The 20,815-nt window shown below is 39.0% G+C and overlaps 3 protein-coding genes across 5 annotated transcripts in view; 1 reads left to right on the forward strand and 2 right to left on the reverse strand.

Annotated features, from left to right (window-relative positions):
• Positions 1-3,069, forward strand: part of myh11a (myosin, heavy chain 11a, smooth muscle) — a 30,576-nt gene extending 27,507 nt beyond the window's left edge. For 2 of the 3 annotated variants that reach the window (XM_005458553.4, XM_013276673.3), the window contains 3 exons: positions 79-187; positions 291-463; positions 2,127-3,069. In XM_005458553.4, coding sequence (XP_005458610.1) covers positions 79-187; positions 291-463; positions 2,127-2,256 — 412 coding nt within the window. In that variant the 3' untranslated portion in view covers positions 2,257-3,069. Of the gene's footprint in view, positions 1-78; positions 188-290; positions 464-1,618; positions 1,652-2,126 lie in introns of all 3 variants that reach the window. The other variant, XM_013276674.3, reaches the window with a different exon arrangement.
• Positions 3,070-3,372: 303 nt separating this feature from the next.
• LOC100691564 (nuclear distribution protein nudE homolog 1) lies at positions 3,373-10,082 on the reverse strand. The gene is made up of 9 exons (XM_003453800.4): positions 9,907-10,082; positions 9,435-9,525; positions 9,152-9,305; positions 8,566-8,714; positions 8,315-8,451; positions 7,211-7,387; positions 7,039-7,124; positions 6,793-6,947; positions 3,373-5,408 (listed from the first exon to the last, which is right to left on the reverse strand). The coding sequence occupies exons 2-9, from the start codon at positions 9,518-9,520 to the stop codon at positions 5,315-5,317; spliced, it is 1,038 nt and encodes a 345-aa protein (XP_003453848.1). The 5' UTR covers positions 9,521-9,525; positions 9,907-10,082; the 3' UTR covers positions 3,373-5,314.
• Positions 10,083-11,742: 1,660 nt separating this feature from the next.
• LOC100691833 (pannexin-1) overlaps positions 11,743-20,815 on the reverse strand; it is a 28,055-nt gene continuing 18,982 nt past the window's right edge. The window contains exons 2-6 of the mRNA XM_019360160.2: positions 14,781-14,902; positions 13,844-14,043; positions 12,523-13,024; positions 12,268-12,427; positions 11,743-12,183 (exon numbers count right to left, since the gene is read on the reverse strand). Of these exons, the coding sequence (XP_019215705.2) occupies positions 12,278-12,427; positions 12,523-13,024; positions 13,844-14,043; positions 14,781-14,902 (974 nt within the window). The 3' untranslated portion in view covers positions 11,743-12,183; positions 12,268-12,277. The remainder of the gene's footprint in view (positions 12,184-12,267; positions 12,428-12,522; positions 13,025-13,843; positions 14,044-14,780; positions 14,903-20,815) is intronic.

Below are 20,815 nucleotides of genomic sequence, written 5' to 3' on the forward strand. Positions count from 1 at the left end.
TTTGGTGGTTTTACCTTCTTTAAATTGTATCAGCTATACTCATATTAATTTCCTCTTAACTTGTCCATCTTGTCTCAGGGATAAGCAGACAACTGCCAAGAATATGCGCCAGAAAGACAAGAAGCTCAAGGACCTGATGTTGCAGGTGGAAGACGAAAGAAAACAGGCAGAGCAGTACAAAGACCAGGTACAGTCACGGAAACGTTTTTGTGCATGAACAAGAAAATAAACGCAGCTTTGATTGTGTTCGTCAGTACTGAGTTAGCGTATTTGCTTTGTTCATTCACCAGGCGGAAAAGTCAAACACTCGCATGAAGCAGCTGAAGCGGCAGCTAGAGGAATCGGAGGAGGAGTCTCAGCGCGCCACAGCAGCCCGCAGGAAGCTGCAGCGGGAGCTGGACGAAGCCACTGAGGCCAACGACGCCATGACTCGCGAGATCGGCTCTCTCAAGAACAAACTCAGGTAGGATAAAACACCAAAGGGTCGTTCTGTTGATGGAGGTGATGTTCACCTGCTGTTTCCATGATGCCACAACAGGACACAGACATTGCAGTAAGAGGTTGGGATGCTGTGTAAAATGTAAATAACTGAATGTAATGGTTTGCAGATCAGTTTAACCTGAAATACTACAAAGACAACAGGCTAGGTCTCCATGGTAACTTAGGCTTTAACATGACATAACCTGGTCGGGAGCAGGTTATGTTCAGAGTTTTGGCTTAAAATCAGCTGGTGGAACCACATTTTCATTATTACTTTTTTTAAACCATGCTTTGCGTGCAATATAGACTCTGTGGTAAAGCACTATGTTTTTATATACATACCTTACTAAAACCACTGAATGAAGCTCAACTGTATACAGCACTATGCTCATCTTATTTGCAGCCCGAGTGTTAGTGAGGTCTTTAACAGCAGCTCCTTTGATTGGTGGTACTCAATGTATCTAATTTTATGCAGAGGAAGTAAAGGAGCTAAATGGCACCAGCCCCCTCCCTTTATATGTGAGCAGACTCAGAGCCTGAAGCAGAAACTCTCTCGCTTGAAAGTTGACTGTTAAATAATTTTCATGGTACCAGTTACCTCTGAATGAAGTTTTAGGTTTTGTCAAGCCAGCTAACACAAAGAAACTCTGGCTTCGCTGAACTTCCTTCGTAGTAAAACCCTCGAGTCTCAAACTGTGCTGTTGGAAGAAGAAACTAAACCTGTTAAACATATTTTTGACATGTTTCTCGCATCAAAATTTAAATAACTGTATATTTGAAAAGCAAAATTATCAAAATGTCTCGGTTTCAAAAATCTAAATGTCGTCTCTTCTGCTGCTTTCAATCAAACAGGCTTCAAATTATTTGCAAATCTTAGCATTCTGCTCTAACATTTTATAAAGCATCCAAACTTTTTTGTAGCCACAATTGTACATGAACAACAGTTTACAGATTTACCAAACTGTAGACAGGTTAAAACACATTTATTAGTTTTAACTGCTCTCAGTTAATCTACATTTCAGTGCTACAGAGCATAATTAATGTCATTGAAAGGGATGTAAATGAAGACTTTAAGCATTCACGTTCTTTCTAAAGTTGATGAGCGGAAACAAAACAATCATGTCCATCTCTATTCCAGAGGCAACCCTGAACCCAAGGAGTAACACAGCAGGTATCTCTGCGCCTAAAAGTTACCCCATCACTATTTCTCATTAACATACCGTAACTTTTCATTCCCCGTGCACACCCTTAATGCTCTCATTTCTTTCACTGAGCCTAACTGAGGGAAATGTGGCTATCAGAGATGTAACTGAAAAATTCTGAGTCCCAAGTCATATTACACCATTTGGTTTCCATTGTACCCATTTCCTGGGGTCATATTTTTCCTCAGTGCTTGGTTTAACTGCCGTAAACCAAACTCATTTTCCTGACCAAGGAGTTAATGAGTTACAAAGATAACCAGCGTGCTTTACCCGTAACCGAAGCACAACCTGTACATTCTGTACTTCATCAACGCTCCTTTTGCAGTGTGCAAACACCCAACTGGTTTTCGAATGAACTTAACCAGCACAGAGCCTATTGCATCCTCTCACTGTGACAATGTTTCTTTGTGTTTGTGTCTTGTGTACTTCTTTGTCCTATTTTAGGCGTGGAAATGAGCCCTCCTTTAGCAGCGCACCTCGGCGCATAGGCGGAGGCCGAAGGGTGGTCGAGGATGCCTCAGAGGAGGACGCCGACTCCCAAAGCGACTTCAATGGGACAAAGTCCGCTGACTAAGGGACTTTAAAAAAAAAAAATCATATATGAGAAATACTGTTCAGGGCAAAGCCTGCCACTTAAAACAAAGAATTACTTCAAAAGCCTTTTATGCTATCTAGCTCTTCCATATCACTTCAAAATATATTTTCCTCCCATTTCCAGAAGTGTACTGAGCTGTCCTCTTGTTTCAGAGCACCTTTTCCTGACACACACAAAAAAAAAAAATCAGGACATGATTTCAACTTAGTGGGGTCGTCTAATGGTTATGCTTTTGTGTGATTTGCTGGTTTTTTTTCCTTTTCTATTTTCACTGTTTTTTTTACTGCACTGACACAAACATAGGAGCCTCTAATTAACACCCACTTAGTACTTAAATCAGTGACAAAGTGTAAATCTACAGATGTAGAACTATTATCAGTTACTGTCGTCCTGTTGCCTGTGACTGCTGTTATTGTTCCAGAGCACCACTCTAGGGTTTCAGATTGGATGCATAGACAGATATTTCAATCCCCAGTCTGCTTCTAGTCAGCGGTGTTGTTTATTACCCCCACCAAGGAAAAACATTTTTAGCTTCCGTCATATTATTTGTGCCTCTCATGTGTCCAAATCTGTTTAGATACCCTGTTTTTGAAATGTTTGAGGTCAGACAAGGTTTTGGGTTACTGTTAACCAGAAAATTGAGAGTCACATATCAACATTGAGCACTAAGCAACGCTCAGATCTTCTTTCAGTAGCTTTCCTTTCTCCAGATTTACTGTACTTACAAAAAAAGTCCCTGATCACCCTAAACTAAGTCAATCTCATTTTATAATTTTCTTTGTATTCAACAAATGTTTACATGGCACTTTTTGTATCCATTACTTGTTGAACCACCTGCACAAGAAATAAAGAGCTTTAAAAAAAAATAGTTTGACTTTCTCCTTTTAATGTTTCTGTTTTGGTCAGTAACTCACATTATTCACATCTGCTCAGTTTAGTAGAAAAAGAAAAAACAACTGCAAACCAGCAGGACAGAAGTTGGGTATAGTACCTCAGGCACAAACAGTTTAAAGTCAGCATACAGAAGCAGCTGCAGGCATCCTAAACACAAACAGCCAGTACACAGTGGTTACAAGGATTACAACTGGAAGTAGCTCAAGGAAGATTAAAGAGGACCAGTTATGCTTCTCTTTACTTTCTGTCACACTCGTAGACGAAACAAGGCCAAAGTTTCAAATCATGAGGTCAACTTATGTGTTAGGATTCCCTGTGAGTCAATATTTCTAGTTCAAGACTGCTCTAAAGACTATTTTCTGTCTACTCTGTATGTTGTTAAAGAGGATATCCTTACTGTGTTCATTTCAGGGAGGTTCAAAACTTCCGTTTAGGAGGGAGCAGACATAAGAAAAAAAGCTGAGAAGACCTACAATAACTTGTTTCAGGCAGTGGATAAACTCGGACTGCAAAAAGGTCCTGAATGAGACAAATGATGATTATTTTTAACTGTGTGTCCTTCATAGCGCCTCGGTTACACTCAAGAACATTAATATGACTGTAGAAACGAGCATGACAGGCCCCCTTTAAACTGTCCTGCAAACAGGAGGACCTCCAGATTTCAGATGTTATAAGTTAATTCCTACACAAAGGCTACAGTGCAGTATACAGTGATAGCTACTGTATAAAGGTCATATTTAGATATGCAACTTTAATATTTGCTTAATGAGCTGCTGGATGGCAGTAGTGACAAGATCTGTTTAAACAGAAACATTTCAGGGAAAAGCATAGCTGTCACATCAGAATCGCTCCATTTCCTAATTTCAGAGAGTCTTCTTTATACCTACACAAATATATGAACAGTCCTAATTTGACCATTTCAAAATCTATTATTGCTTGTGATGTTTACCATATGTCCACCATATAAGTCTAAATGACAGAAAGAGATACTATACATTCAAGTGCACATGTGCCTGTCTAAAATATACTGTCAGCTACCATCAGTAAAAAGGTTTATGGTAACATTAGATCATAAATCTGCAGCATGATAAATTTTATCTCTGAGGCAGAAAATTTATAAACCCAGTAAAGCAGAAAATAATTGGTCTGTGAAATGGTTGGAGGAAGGTAATAGGAAGGACCTGAATGATAATGAAATGGGGTCGGGGGGGTATACTAAATGCTATTACTTTAACCACTATGAAGTGGCACCCCTCTCGATGAAATTCTGACAGAGATGATGATCTGTTTCAGTATTTTAACAACTGGGTCAGCCGTGGCACTGCAGCAAAGCAAGAGCCCACAAACTGAAGAAGTAACAGCAGTGATGAAGGCAGCGATGGCTGAAATACTAACACCAATTCATGGCAGGAAGTATCAGCTCATTCATTCACCCAGGCTGAAATATTTTTAAACCAAAAAGATCAGTCTGTGTTCTTCAATACTTGATGGGAAATGATAAACACAGAAAAGGCCAATGACAAAGCGCTCAACCATGTTTTTCATATATATTTCAAAGTAAACAAACCTATTGCTTTTGTTATTTTTCAGTTTTTCCCCATTTATCACAGCTTTGGTTTTGACTTGGTCACAAACACAATATTTGCTCAACTTTTCCATAAATAATACTCCAGATTCTTGGTCCCTATACCAGGGTCACTTTCCAGTGCCTTTAATTATTAAAACTGTTCCTTACATGGATAATGATTAATAGGCTAGTGCATTACTTTAGTAATGTAGGAGCAGAAATGTTTAAAAAGCCCTGCTGTGCTTGATCCAACCACAGAAAACACAGAAGGTCCATCATGAGTTGTTTTTTTGTAAAGAAGTTACCCAACACAGCATTAGAGATATAGTGGAAGATATGCTGCGAATGGTAGGGTCCACAGGATGTAGTGCTGCCTCCTGTGATATGGTGTGGTACAAGCCTGAGAGTCCGTGCGTTAATGGGTGGAGCCTCTCTCTTTGCTCTGTGAGGGCACGGTGCAAGGACAATCAGCAGGACGTACGGCGACAAGGAAGACAGCTCAGCTCAAAGTCCAGGGGCGTCGTAGGAGGAAGGTCAGGAGGGAGAGAGAAAGGGAGGGTTTTTTTCCCTCCCCTCTCATAGCAGTATCTTGACCCCTCCCTGTGGAGACTGGGCACCATGGGAGATCCCTCTCGGAGGAGCTGGTCCAAACTCTAACCGTTTCACCAAACTGAAAAACAAAGTTCAACTCATGAGCTAAAGCTGTATATTCAGATTCGCAATCTTTTTTCAAATGTAGTTACAGTCAAAAGCCTCAAGGCTTTGCATTTGGACTGTTGCCATCTTGTTTTTTGTTTGTTGTGTTTAACAAGCACAGGGTGGTTCTGACTGAGAAACCTATAACAATGCTTGTGAGTTAGCGACTTATTAAACAAAGTTAGGCAGCTAGACCCTAAAGCATATCCTGCTTTATCATTCATTTCATCTTCAATGGAGCCAGAATGTACAAAATGAACATCACGTTTATTCAGTAAGACTTCAAATTAACGAATGACTTTATAAAGTCATCAAGAACTTTTTGACTCATGTCATAAAAGTAAAGAGGGGAGCATCATTCTCCCATTGATCTTTTACAGAGTTCATTTTGCAACTACCGGAGATGCCCCCTGCTGGCCATTACATCATGACATTACACGATGTCACTGCTTGGGTTTAGGCCAACTTCATCTGGTTTTTCAGGCCCAGAGGCCACATCCATTTTTAACTCTGTTCCCCATAAAGATGACATTTGACGGCATCCCTGTGCTGATGTTTTGACACCTCAGTATATATTGATAGACGTGGAAAAACGACCGTTAGAATAGTTTCCAAGTTTTTCGATGCGTAGCTGGACAAGCAGAGCTCACCCACCCCAACTTCTGATGCAAACCCGGCCATTTTGTTCTATATGTAGGCCTGAAATCTGACAGTAACTGCTCAGATCATAGCAGAGCTTGAATAATATACCATAGGCTATACAAGTTATAATTGGTGTAGAGACCTATATATCCCAACATGCAATTACTCATTACTTCATGTATTGAATTGTTTAGCGACTAGCACTATTATCACCAGTTATTATTACCAGTTGGCAAAGTGGTGAAGATAAAAGTTATCAAATTTAAGGAAGTCAAAGTAAAGTATTGTGTAGATTCTGAAATATTCAAATAGCCATTAAGTTTTAAATTCTGTTAGCATGCAATAAGCTACTAAACTGCTTTCCAGGGGCAATCAACAAAAATAGAACAATAAAACTCCAAAATGCCAAACAGCAACTTTAAGAGCTGGAAATTAGGCAAACAGAAGTAACAAGGTGCAATCTGGATCCATAAGAAGGCCAATCATAAAGTATGCAGATAGCTGCAAGTCAAAATTCATTGTGATGTAATTTTCCTTTAATTGCTGCAACTTTTGGAAGACGCTCAGACATAGCATAGTTCTAGGGTTTAAAAGCATCAGACATCACACAAGGAAACACAAACCTGAACTGTTTGTTAAGTAAAAAAAACAAGTAAATAAGTGTACTACTCAAAACAGATCATCTACTGTAAACTCATGATGACACATTCCCTCACCTGTCATACTGAGGAGGAGGGCTCAGGCCCACCGCCTGGAGCTCAGGACCTGCATCTAAACCCGAAGGACTGCCAGAACCAACTGTAAGTGCCGGTCTGTTGACGGATGTGTCGTACACAAAGTCTCGACAAGATGCCAACTTGGACTCCAAATTCTGGCAGGATTAAAATAAATAAATACATAAATCAATAATAAAGACATACAAACCAACATAGCACTTTCAGTGTAAGTATTAACTTTCTTACTCCAACTTTTCTGAGTAGTTCCCCAACGATGTTGAGTGCAGATATTCTAGCCGATGTAGTAAGCGGGGTCCCTGTTAGACTATCACCTAAAACAACAACCAGACATAAGCTGATAAACACATGGTATTTTAGCATAGAGGTACTTATTAACATAGTCAGAGTTTTATATTACCTCTCCGGATGTTGGAAGCTGGGGTTGTGACATATGAACTAATAGGTTTGGAGGGTGTGATGGGGATGGAAGGATTTCCAGCTGAGGCTAACATCATATCAGGACGATCTGTGTCTTTGCCCAGGCTGCTGGATGGCCGTCTCTCCTTCTGTCGTACAGCCAGCTCCTGGCGAAGGTCTGCCGCAAACAGAAGTAACAGAATTAAAACCATCTTCTAACCAACCACCTATTATAGTTTTTCAGAAGTAATTTATATTTGTGGAAAAAGCTGGCATATGGGGCAGGCAAATATGTACCACAAATATTAGCTGATTAGCAGTGACCGAATTTTTAAAATAAGATGGAGGTCTCCAAGATTCTCCACTAATAAAACCATTATTTCATTTGCACTGATGGATGAAAAAATGCTAAAAAGACTGAAAATATGTGCAGAAAACAGGGTGCAGTGTGTATATTGTCTGTGGTATTTAGAGACATTCCAATGTTCTCTAGTTAGAATTTAACAAGAGAAGTGTCAGGTTAAAGTAACTAACATCAGACATGTACCTTCCAGATTTCAAATCTAATAAACATCACAACAATGCAGTGTGTCTGGAATTGCTTCCAATAAAAACTTGCCACTTGCAATTTAAGATTTACGTTCATTTTACATGATCAAATACAAAAGTAAAGGTGGTGCTGGTTAACCAATGAAACCTGACGACCAACTGCTGGTTCAGTTTCTCACAGCACATTAAAAGCACATACAATATATTAACTGTGATAGCGTTCCACACTTTAGAAAGATTCACCAAGTGAATTTCCACAACATATAACACTAAAATATATGCCTATAGCTGTCGGTGAAGACCGGTTAAGCATAGACTCATAAACACTTGTAAAACCCATTAAATAATTTTAACTAGGTTACTAGTTAAAACATATCCTATAAAATTATTATATCTTAACAGTCAGATGTACAATAAACGGGAAGAACAGGACATAAATATAAATAGGAACTGCTGAATTAATCAAACTATCAAAATTCACTGAGTCAGCCATAAGAGAAATCAGCAGTTCTTGTGAACCTGAGAAGCTGCTTTGAGAGGATGACTGTGTGTATACCTCTAGCTTCGTCCTTGAGCCTCTGAACAGACTCAAGCAGGTTCTCCTTCTCATCCAGCTCACTTTCAAGAAAGGCATTTCTCTCAATGACCTGGTTCATCCGCTGCTCAAAGTCCTCCAGAGACATGATGGTAGCCCTGAGACAAGCAGAGAGGACATATTGTGCAATATTGTGTATATACTGGCAAGTCTCACAGGCACTGCATGCCTGTGTGAACATGTACCAACTTTACTTGCCATTAAGCACTGACCTTTTGGTTCTCTCCAGGTCATCATTGGATTGCTCTAACTCTCTGATATACTTCTGCAGATGATCTCTAACTGCTCTGGTCTCTCCCAGCTCTTCCTCAAGTGTTGATATGTGCCTCAAAGCATCAGAATGCTGGACATCAAATTTCTCCTACAAAAAGCACAAGAACAAATGAACTGAAACTGACAGTGCCAGCTTGGCAAGGTCATGGCAAATTAATCAACACAGCTGCCGTTCTAATTTTAATAAGAAAAGGTGACTATTTTATTAGACTCTGAGACAACAAACCCTTAAAAAAAGTTCCCTCTCCCCATATTTGAGCATTTTTTAAAACACAAACCTGCATTTACTTTCTCCATTATGCTCCTATCCCCATGGACCACTGACTAAAATAGCAGTCAGCTGCTTTATACCCAGGCAGCAATTTTCCTAGTGGCAGTAGCAATAACAAGCTGAATGTGGGTAGGCTAAAAGCTGCTTGTGTGTGGGGTGTGTCTGTTCCAAATCCTCAATGTCACTAAGTGGAGCATCAGTGCTTCTGTCCCTCTGTTAAGGGCCACAGCCTACTTAAAATCAAGGTTGTCTACCTTTATGTTTTCCAGTTCTACGCGAAGCCGGTGATTATCCTGCAGCAGCTCTTTGTTTCGACCCTCACATTGCTTCAGCTCTGTCTCAAGCTCTGCCTCATAGTCCCGACTCATCTGCTGGAATTCCTGCAGCTCCTCTTGAGCCTCCTCAGCCCTGGTGACAGAGCAAATGTACAACACCTCCAAAATATCAGCTCAGCACATATTAAGGATTATATAACAATAACTACAGAAAGCAATTTACTAAAAGTAAATCCTCCGATTGTGTGCCTTTTTTTAGTACCTTTGCTCGTATCTCTCTGCTTGCTCCTTCCAGAAGCCCAGCTCCTCTTCTAGGGATGCAAACTTGCGTGTTGTCGGTTCTACCATGTCTGCTGCTCCGAGTAAGGATGGAGGGAGGGTTCAATCAAATTATAGCTTTCTCCTTTTTTTAAATTACGTGCTTGTCTCACTTAGGGAAACATCATTACAAAACCGTTAGCGAGTGCTAACTTTAGTAGCTAACACAAATTACCTCCGCCGAACAGTTTTCGTCACATACCGATGCCAAAGAAGGGATAACCAAATAAATTGTTTTAAAGTTTATTTGTAGAAATGTAAAAAGGGAAACGGCTACTTTTTAATCTAAATGCAATGCCAGAGAATGCATATGCCCCGGCTAAGTTTTTAGCTAACTTAAGCTAATACAGGCAGCTAACCGATCTAGTTTGATACGTGACCCCAAAACTGTTCTAAACAAAACTAAACACACTCACCTGCATATGGTGGAATGATTAAAGCATGCTACAGCTAAGGGAATGTATTTCGATGTGAGGATATTTTTTCCGGATTTATTGAGTACACGTATTGAGAATTGCACAAACTAATCCTTCGTTACGTTACCACGTCGATCGTCTCGCCAACCAAATAAATACGAACCTTGAGTTCTTGAAGCTCATTGGGCAACACAGATGACGTTTTTAAAGATTAACCAATCATATAATTGAGAAGACCTGTAGGCCGGGAAGGCGGAGCCTCAAGCACAGTCCGTTGTTTCTGCTTTGTAAGGCGGTTATGATCTTTCATACACTGCATTTATAATAAAAGAAATTATTGTATAGCCCTCACATTTAGATTTAGATTTTCTTTTTTTTTTTGTTTCAGTAATACTACACCGACTGTCTGACAGGGAAAGTGAAATGGAACTGAAGCACTTTTTTCTTAATACATGATAAGCATCAAATGTTCTTGAGCTTTCATTCAGTCATCATTTATGTATGGAAAACATACAATGCTAGTGGCTCCACTGATGCTTTATGTTAAAAAAAAAAAAACTGTGTTTCAGAAATGGCTGATCTACTGTGATTTCCCCAAACAACTATCTCTAGGGTTTGCAGATGCAATGGGTTTTTTTTAAAAAAAAGAGAGAATAGGCCCAGTGAGCCACACCTGGTGAAGGAAGAGTGCCTATACTACTTTAAACTAATAGGAAGTAACTCAAATTACCACTTGTTCCAACCAAGGTATGCAGAAGAGCATCTCTGAATGTACAGCATGTCCGACCTTGAAGCAGACAGGCTACAACAGTATAAGTCACAGTGAGTGCGTCACTTGTCAGCTTACAACAGGAAACTGAGGCTACTACTCAAACAGGCTGATCATAACTGGATATCAGTTTGGAAAAAAGTTCTGATGAGTTTCATTTTCTGCAGTTGGGAGTTCACCTTGTAATCGGAAGGTTACCGGTTCGAGCCCCGGCTCGGACAGTCTCGGTCGTTGTGTCCTTGGGCAAGACACTTCACCCGTTGCCTACTGGTGGTGGTCAGAGGGCCCGGTGGCGCCAGTGTCCGGCAGCCTCGCCTCTGTCAGTGCGCCCCAGGGTGGCTGTGGCTACAACGTAGCTTGCCATCACCAGTGTGTGAATGTGTGTGTGAATGGGTGAATGACTGGATATGTAAAGCGCTTTGGGGTCCTTAGGGACTAGAAGGCGCTATATAAATACAGGCCATTTACCATTTACCATTTAGACATTCAGATGGTAGGGTCAGAATTTGTCATGAACAGCATGAAAGCATGGCTCCATCCTGCATTGTATCAATGGTTCACACTGCTGGTGGTGTAATGATGTGGAAGATATTTTGCTGCCACATTTTGGTCCCCTTAGTACCAGTTTGACATTGTTAAAACACCACAGCCTACCTTCAATATCGCTGATTTATGCTATGATTTCCATATGGATCAAAATTTCTACACCCTGTTGAATCTATGTCATTATAAATTAAGGCAGTTCTGAATGCAAAAGGTGTCCAACATGCTACTAATAAGTTGTACCTATTAAAGTGGCCATGAGTGTGTATTGATTAAGTTAGAAATAAAAGAAAAATAAACCAAAATGGTTGTTCTGGCAGTGATACCATTAGTATTACAGTACTTGGAAAAATATAAATGTACCTTTCATGTAAAATGAAAGCTTTAGTGCAATAATTTGGACAGTTTAGGTCATATTTTAATTTTAGTGAGTGCAAACCAAAGTACATCATATACAGTATGCCAGTGCTGATAACTACACATTTGAAGACAAAAATGCTTTACAACACAAACAAAAGTTCCAGTTTTTATAATACCAAGAGGTCTTAATTTATTGTGGCTTATTCTCAATAATTATACATGTAAACGAATAAAAACAAAGTGGTAAGAAGCTTCCCTCATTCTATAATAAAATGTAGGAAGCAGCTGTCCAAAGAACATGGCTCACTTTGATTTAAAGGCAATTTGGATCCTGAGCAAAGATATGTGTATAAAAACAAAAAGAAAAACTAGGAAATCCTATGTAGAAAAAATTGCGATACCTGCTCCACTTATCTCTGGAGTATTTCCATGCATTAAAGTAAGAAGGTAAGGTAAACTGTGAATTGGTCAAACTACAGGTTTGTAGGTTAACACGCTACAACAACTCCAATAAAAACAAGTGCAAAGGAGATCATCTCAGTGCATCTCTTCCATCAGATCAGGGTTTATCCTCATCAGGTCATCTCATCAGAAGTAACAAGGCACTGGAGGAAGACAAAATAAGTATGATGTTAAATACAACACATTTATTTTGGCTCCCATTAGAACACTCAAGAGTTTATCCTTACATGAGAGTAACTATTCTTCAGCCTTATCTGTTTCTTTGTTGTCCTTGTGAGAGCATGTCTTCTTACTGTCTAAAACATCAGTCTTCACCTGCCCCAGAGATCGCAGTAGACACATGGTGTCAAACCCCTCATCATCAGCCTCTTGCAACAACTCAAGCACCTGTGGAAGAGACATTTTTCAAATTTTCCAAAGAAGAAAGGAACAACACAAACAAGTGCCCATGCTTCACCCACAGTTTTAGTGTTGAGACGCACCTGCAGACACTTAAAGGACTTAAGGGCACTCAGGTTCTCATGCAGAAACAGCAGATAGATACTGAGGTCATTGTAGACGGGGGTGACCAGACCCAGAGCACCAAATCCTGGCAGCATCTCATAAGGCCGAAGGAAGCTGGAGCTTTGACGTGCTGGCCCAAGAGCAGCATACACCACTAATGGAGCAAGAATCACATACACTCCCAGGTTAATATAGCTGAGAAGCCTGAAGACACCCACTGCAACAAGCTTACACTGAACAGGAGACGGCACCATGCTGTCGTTCTTCAGCACTCCTGTCCGCAGGTCACACGGAAACTCATCCGTGAGAGAAGCTAGCAGGATGTAATAGCCAAGGTAGATACATGCAAGCAGGAGGATCAGCAGAGTCAGTCCCCGACATGCCAGGTACTTGACCACAAGTCTGTGAGAGAAGCGCTTGGTCTTTAAATACTGCTCCACTAAAGGGTATTTAAAGCAGCCTTCAGTCAGGTCCAAAGCACTGCAGCAGGAAAAAGGTAAATGAACATTTAGCATAATATAAAATGAGTTCAGTTTCATAGCACTTTGTGGAAAATAGTTTTCAAACTACATTTTGGGTTTTTTAATGATTACTAATATTCAAAAAATGCCCCACTTTTTATGTCAGGAGTGAAGGACAAGCATTTCTCCCTGCCAGCTTTGCTTCTTTAGCACTACCACAAGATGGCACCAAAGATGCAAAAAGTTAATTTGCACTCTTCAGCAGATACAAAACGAAAAGAATTCAGATGTCCTGTGTGCAGCTGACTACCTTTCACCAAATAGCAGGAAGACCCAGTTAGCAACAATACAATAAATGAAGCATTTAGCAGCTTAAAAAATGTCAGTGTAGGATGACTAAATGTTCTCTACATGAATACAAATATAGTACATTTCTCTTATATTTTGACGTGTACATATCAGAGATTCTTTTCATACCTTTAGATTTAGATTTATTTATTTTTTATACTCTACAGCCCGATGACGAGTAAATGCGCCGAAATTTCGTTCTGGTGTGCACTAACAGTTGTATGTTCTGAATAACAATAAAGTGACTATTCTATTCTTTTCTATTCTAAATGACGTCTCTATAAACTGGCTGCATGTATAAATTAGTAGTAGTTTGTGGTCAAAGTTCAAGGTAGCTCATACTATATTAAAAAAAGTGGTAGACCCACTTTTTAAACAAAATACTTTCAGAAGACTTTGAAAAAAGAAGTCTCCCAGTCTAATCACCTGCCAAAAACTACAAGAGTAAAGCAGTGAGTACATTGACTGTAGGTGATAACAAGGTGTTTACCTCTGTGTGCCTTCGGGTGCATCCTTGCTATCTAAAGCGTATAAATTCTTGGCTAGTCTGATGGCACGATTATAAAAGCGGTCTAGCTCATCCATGATGAAGCTGAGGTCAGAGGAGAGGTGCGGAGCTGCTGTGAAGCGCCAGAACAAGGCGGGGATGTACAAGAGGATGGCCAGTAAGAGCAGGATGTATGGGAAGAACTGTGGAAGTCACAGAAAGGAAGAAAAATGTATTAGTAGCTTTATTTTGGCTAATATTCATTTATAATGTTTATTTTTTTAATATTATAAAGTAAATAATGTCTTTGCTGGTCTTTGGTGTCCTCGCAGATGTTTTAGGAAGCACTCGTTTGGCAAAACTTCTCAAGACTCACCAGATCTTGGTTATTATGATCATTAACAGGTTATACAAGGTTGTAGTTCGTTTCAGTGTCTACTAAGTAGCTGTTTAAATAAATTTGTAATGTGGCTAGCATCTGTTGAGAATATGAGACGTATTTAATTATGGTTAATGTAATATCTCATTTAAAAAAGCTATTCGAAGACCTACAAAATGAAAACTATTTGACTGTTTTACAAATGAAGAGGTAATTAATTAACAGAAGTATTAATCTGCCAATAAACTGTAAAAAAAAACAAAAAAAAACATTAACAATTGATAATAAAAAAAACAAGTGATAAAAAATAGCATTTCATTAAATAGAAACTGACATGTAACCAGCAATGGACTAGTTATAAACTAGATTTCTAGTATAATTAGATTTCAGCACAGTATTATGTTTATTGTGCAGGTATAAATGAACATACTATATGTGTAAAAGATTTATTGCACTGGTGTGTGTTACAATACAAATTCCTGCACTTTAACATAACAATGCACCTTTTTTATAAACATGTCCAGTGCATTTACTGTCTGTGTTTGGTTGAACTGTGTGTACCTTGTGTAGCCACAGTGGTGAGCTGTCTGCTTGCTGCTGCACTGCTGCCCAACAAAAAGAGTCCACGTATCCAGCCTGTCTCCAGGAAAAGTTAGTGGGAGGAAAGCAGCTGATCTGGGTGCCTGAGGACCCAGAGGAAAACAAAGAATCGGTGCTAATGGGCAGCTTGTTTTTTCAGAAAAATAAATGCAGCCTTCTTTTTTCTGCACTCATGGTCCAGTTGCTTTGAATTGCTTTCAGCATACTTTGAGCCAATAATTATGCCATCCCCTGTTGTGGCAGGGATTCAAAGTATGCACAATTCAAAAAATGTCCCTCATACTCAAGGGACAGGAACATCTTCCATGTGTTTTCTGTTCATTAGTTACAACCAAACAAACCATCAGTTATTTTAGCTACAGCATCAGAGCAATGACCTTTTAATGTTTAGCGAAAGTGCCAATTTTGAAATTTTTTAAATAAAACAAAATAAAATGCTGTCCTGACTTCTTTTTTATACAGTCTGTGATCCTGTTGCGATGCGCTAACTAATGTTGTTACCTCTCCCATCTTTTCAGGCACTTGTTTTGGTATTTTATTATTTAAGTAACTAACCTTTGGAACTAAGAAACTGGAACAAAGAAGTAAATTCACTACTTTTCTGCAATTTTCATACTTGGCCAAGCCACCCAAATTCCCACACGGGACCCTGTGGCATGCTGATGTTTGACACCCATGCTATGGCATCCCATTTCTGCTTAAAAATAAGCCAATTCGCAACTCAGTGTTTCTATAGCTCAGAAGACTTTCCCTCCTGCAGCTATTTTTTTCTGACTGCCACACTGTTTTTAATTGGGAACATTAATAATAGATTTTTAACCACTTTGCATTTCAACCTCAGAAGCACAACAGTAGTTCCCACAAGGCTTGCAGAGTAATGATCCATCTGGTCTGATTATCTTAGCTTTCTTGCAGGACTGGACAGACTAACTATACAAAGAGACTATGAGCATTGTGACCTAAGGGGATTATGTAGATTTGTGAAACTGCTGATGGAGCTAGATATCTGTTTACACTCCAGTGGGAGGTATGCAGATCAAACTTGTGCCGTATGTGTTTGTCTTTTCTCGCACTCTTTGCATTCAAAAACAAGCTCATCAATGAAAAGAACACGTGTGTCAGCATGCAACTGTTTTCACCATCATCATCATCAGCACCAGCAGCTGCAGAGGCAGCAGGACGCACTGCGGTCAAGTGAGCCCTCACTTACGAAGTCACAGTCAAGCTAGCCGCCCCGCCAGCCGCACCTAAAATGTGGTTGCACTACTCTTACGTATATTACGGTACGGATGAAGACCGGCTAAGAAACGCAGTCTTTTGTGTCCTGACACTATATTACTTTACAATCCACTCCCAAATTTGGTTCATCTCCACTTTTCACGCCATGATCCACAGCCAAAATTACTGTACAATTCAGAGAAAATTAACAATAAAATTTAACCAATATACAATACTGTACTTTTATAATATCTTCATGTTTGACCTCAGATTACAGGAAAACTGTAAGAGGTGACGCAGATATTTCACTGGATTCTGACTCTGGGTGACCCCCACTCTTCACCCTGTGATCCACAGCCAAATTTACTGTACGGTTTTTGAGAAAAGTGATAGTAAACTTTACCCAAATTACTCTACTGTATTCTATATATTCAAATCTTTCACCTCAGATTACAGGAAAACTGTAAGAGGTGACACAGATATTTCACTGGATTCTGACTCTAGGTGACCCCCACTCTTCACCCTGTGATCCACAGCCAAATTTACTGTACGGTTTTTGAGAAAATTGATAGTAAACTTTGCACATTTTACTCTACTGTACTCTATATATTCCCATCTTTCACCTCAGATTACAGGAAAACTGTAAGAGGTGACGCACATATTTCACTGGATTCTGACTCTGGGTGACCCCCACTCTTCACCCTGTCATCCACAGCCAAATTTACTGTACGGTTTTTGAGAAAATTGATAGTAAACTTTACCCAAATTACTGTACTGTACTCTATATATTCAAATCTTTGACCTCAGATTACAGGAAAAGTATAAGAGGTGACGCTGATATCTCACTGGATTCTGACTCTAGGTGACCCCCACTCTTCACCCTGTCATCCACAGACAAATTTACTGTACGGTTTTTGAGAAAATTGATAGTAAACTTTGCACATTTTACTCTACTGTACTCTATATATTCCCATCTTTCACCTCAGATTACAGGAAAACTGTAAGAGGTGACGCACATATTTCACTGGATTCTGACTCTGGGTGACCCCCACTCTTCACCCTGTCATCCACAGCCAAATTTACTGTACGGTTTTTGAGAAAATTGATAGTAAACTTTGCACATTTTACTGTACTGTACTCTATATATTCAAATCTTTGACCTCAGATTACAGGAAAAGTATAAGAGGTGACGCTGATATCTCACTGGATTCTGACTCTGGGTGACCCCCACTCTTCACCCTGTCATCCACAGCCAAATTTACTGTACGGTTTTTGAGAAAATTGATAGTAAACGTTGCACATTTTACTCTACTGTACTCTATATATTCCCATCTTTCACCTCAGATTACAGGAAAACTGTAAGAGGTGACGCACATATTTCACTGGATTCTGACTCTGGGTGACCCCCACTCTTCACCCTGTCATCCACAGCCAAATTTACTGTACGGTTTTTGAGAAAATTGATAGTAAACTTTACCCAAATTACTGTACTGTACTCTATATATTCAAATCTTTGACCTCAGATTACAGGAAAAGTATAAGAGGTGACACTGATATCTCACTGGATTCTGACTCTAGGCCATCTCCACTCTTCACCCTGTCATCCACAGACAAATTTACTGTACGGTTTTCCTGAAAATTGATAGTAAACTTTGCACTATTTACTCTACTGTATTCTATATATTCAAATCTTTGACCTCAGATTACAGGAAAACTGTAAGAGGTGACACAGATATTTCACTGGATTCTGACTCTAGGTGACCCCCACTCTTCACCCTGTGATCCACAGCCAAATTTACTGTACGGTTTTTGAGAAAATTGATAGTAAACTTTGCACATTTTACTCTACTGTACTCTATATATTCCCATCTTTCACCTCAGATTACAGGAAAACTGTAAGAGGTGACGCACATATTTCACTGGATTCTGAGTCTGGGTGACCCCCACTCTTCACCCTGTCACCCACAGACAAATTTACTGTATGGTTTTTGAGAAAATTGATAGTAAACTTTGCACATTTTACTCTACTGTACTCTATATATTCAAATCTTTGACCTCAGATTACAGGAAAAGTATAAGAGGTGACACTGATATCTCACTGGATTCTGACTCTAGGCCATCTCCACTCTTCACCCTGTCATCCACAGACAAATTTACTGTACGGTTTTTGAGAAAATTGATAGTAAACTTTGCACATTTTACTCTACTGTACTCTATATATTCCCATCTTTCACCTCAGATTACAGGAAAACTGTAAGAGGTGACGCACATATTTCACTGGATTCTGAGTCTGGGTGACCCCCACTCTTCACCCTGTCACCCACAGACAAATTTACTGTATGGTTTTTGAGAAAATTGATAGTAAACTTTGCACATTTTACTCTACTGTACTCTATATATTCAAATCTTTGACCTCAGATTACAGGAAAAGTATAAGAGGTGACACTGATATCTCACTGGATTCTGACTCTAGGCCATCTCCACTCTTCACCCTGTCATCCACAGACAAATTTACTGTACGGTTTTCCTGAAATTGCTGTGTTAACAGAGTATGACAAAGGCTAAGAAAATATACTGCCTAAAATAATATCAAATTTAAACAAGTAATTACTAAATTGCCACACCTGCTGTTATTGCCAGGTGTTCGATAGAGCATTATTTAGTCATAAAAAATACATATCATTGACATATCAACAGTAAAAGAAATACTCTCACTATGCAAGACATGTTTGGAAATTCAGTTAATAAATATTGTATGAAATCTATACAGATGTTTGAAGGTATAATGCAAAGCATGTTTGTTTCTTATGGCTTACAAATGTGTTTTCCTTTAACAAAATTTACATTTCGTTTATACAGTTTCGCAGACGAAACAATAAAATAGGTTTCCTGAACTGTTCTTCATGGCCCAAATTTTGAATCCTTTTGAGGGTGATGCATTATCCATGAAGGTGAGCAATTTGTTCATTGATCTCTGACCCTCACTGACTCTGACGCCTCCTAATTCTGCTTCCAGCCTTGCTGATTAATTTGTTCTTCCTTTTGGCATCCCTGTCACTGATGCTGTCACCAGTTGTACACAACATCTCTGCTTGTCCACCAGTCTAATCTGTAATTCAGGTGAACCCAGAATTACCTGTATCTTTGTAATGTTTCAAAAAATATACACTATATGTTGATGTGTATTGTCCCACCTTTCTTTCCTTTATAAGTAAGAATCTCTATGGTTTTAATGACAATTCATATACAGATTGCGGATGACGTTTTATTCAACACTCAAATAAGTTCCTCACCAGCATACTGTAGTACAATTTCAGCCCACTGTTAATAAACCCATCCAATGCAGCGTTATCAGAGAAATTATGCAAGTGTTATGTTTGTATGTACTAGTAATCTATTTATCATTTATCATGACTCCTGCTCTGATGATTATTTCTTCTCCTTCTGTAATTTTAATAGATAAAGGATGTTGAACATTAAGCTCCAAACAGGATGAATGAGGAAGACCACAGAGGAGAATCGTGGATGTAGTGAAAGAATACATGCAGATGGTTTTTTCATGGTGGAGGAGCAACTTCTGATACCATCTTAAAGAAAAAACACATAAAATTGAAGAGTAAAAATAATGACAACAATATGTCTAAATTTTCTATTAATTTTTTAGACCAAATGCAGTCTTGTCATGTACAGAGTTGCCCACTCATATTTAACTAATTCAAATAAAATTACTGAATTTAAATGCTTATGTTCTAATAAAAGGCATTGTTTAATACTTCTGCCATGACAACCCAAATAAATCAATGAGAGGGAAACGGGAAGATTAGTCATCAGGCAAGGTTTACTGTTCATTTACCATGCCTTGATAAAAGTAAGCTTAACAAAAGAAAAGGCTGTGGACGAGAACCGGGCGGCTGAGCCAGATCAAAGACATTACTAAAACAAAAAGATGCCAACAGCTTCCCTAAAGTGGAAATCTAATAATATGCAAAACAAAAGGCCTGTGTAGCTGCTTGACACATAAGGTCAGTCCCAGGATACAAAAGTGTCATCACCTGCCTAACCTAGTGTTTTTAACACTTAAAGCTCATTTGAATGTGTTTGGGGTACTCCGATCTTATCTGTCCAGCCTCACACCCAAACACTCTATTCACACACACAGACACCTACTAACAAAAGTTCAAAGACAGTCAGAAGCCAACCTGGCCTGGGAGCTGTTTTTTTAAATTATCCCAGGCAAGCGATTGGTCTACTGTTCCCCAGATCAGCCAATAGAGACGTGCCAATTACCTTTGCATTGGACAATAGAATGAGGCTTGACACCTGAAAGACAAGAGTAACAGAAAACACAGAGCTGGATGCCATGGCATGCAACAGATGTTGTTCCATGCTCATTTTTGATTGTCTCAGTAAATATGTTAAGTGCACAAACGTTGAAAATCTAACTCACTCACTTGTCCAATAGCAAATAATATTTTCTTCTTTGTTTGTTAATTTTCATGTTACTATAAGTAATAGTAGTCTTAGAGGTATAAAAACAATTTTCAATTCTCATAATTTATATGAAAGTCTTTAATCACATCTTTTACAATATATTTTAAGCAATATGCTTTTGTCTTTTTCTCTGACACTCATTGTCTTTAACATTAATATTATGAATTACCTATACAATATCTTGCCTTTTGATTGCAGGTTTCATACATTTTTTTGTTTTTTTCATACTGTAACTCATAGAAATATTTCTGCCAATACTATTTTGATTATATTTTATACATGACATT

Source organism: Oreochromis niloticus, linkage group LG6 (genome assembly GCF_001858045.2).
Source record: "Oreochromis niloticus isolate F11D_XX linkage group LG6, O_niloticus_UMD_NMBU, whole genome shotgun sequence".
Taxonomy (NCBI): domain Eukaryota; kingdom Metazoa; phylum Chordata; class Actinopteri; order Cichliformes; family Cichlidae; genus Oreochromis; species Oreochromis niloticus.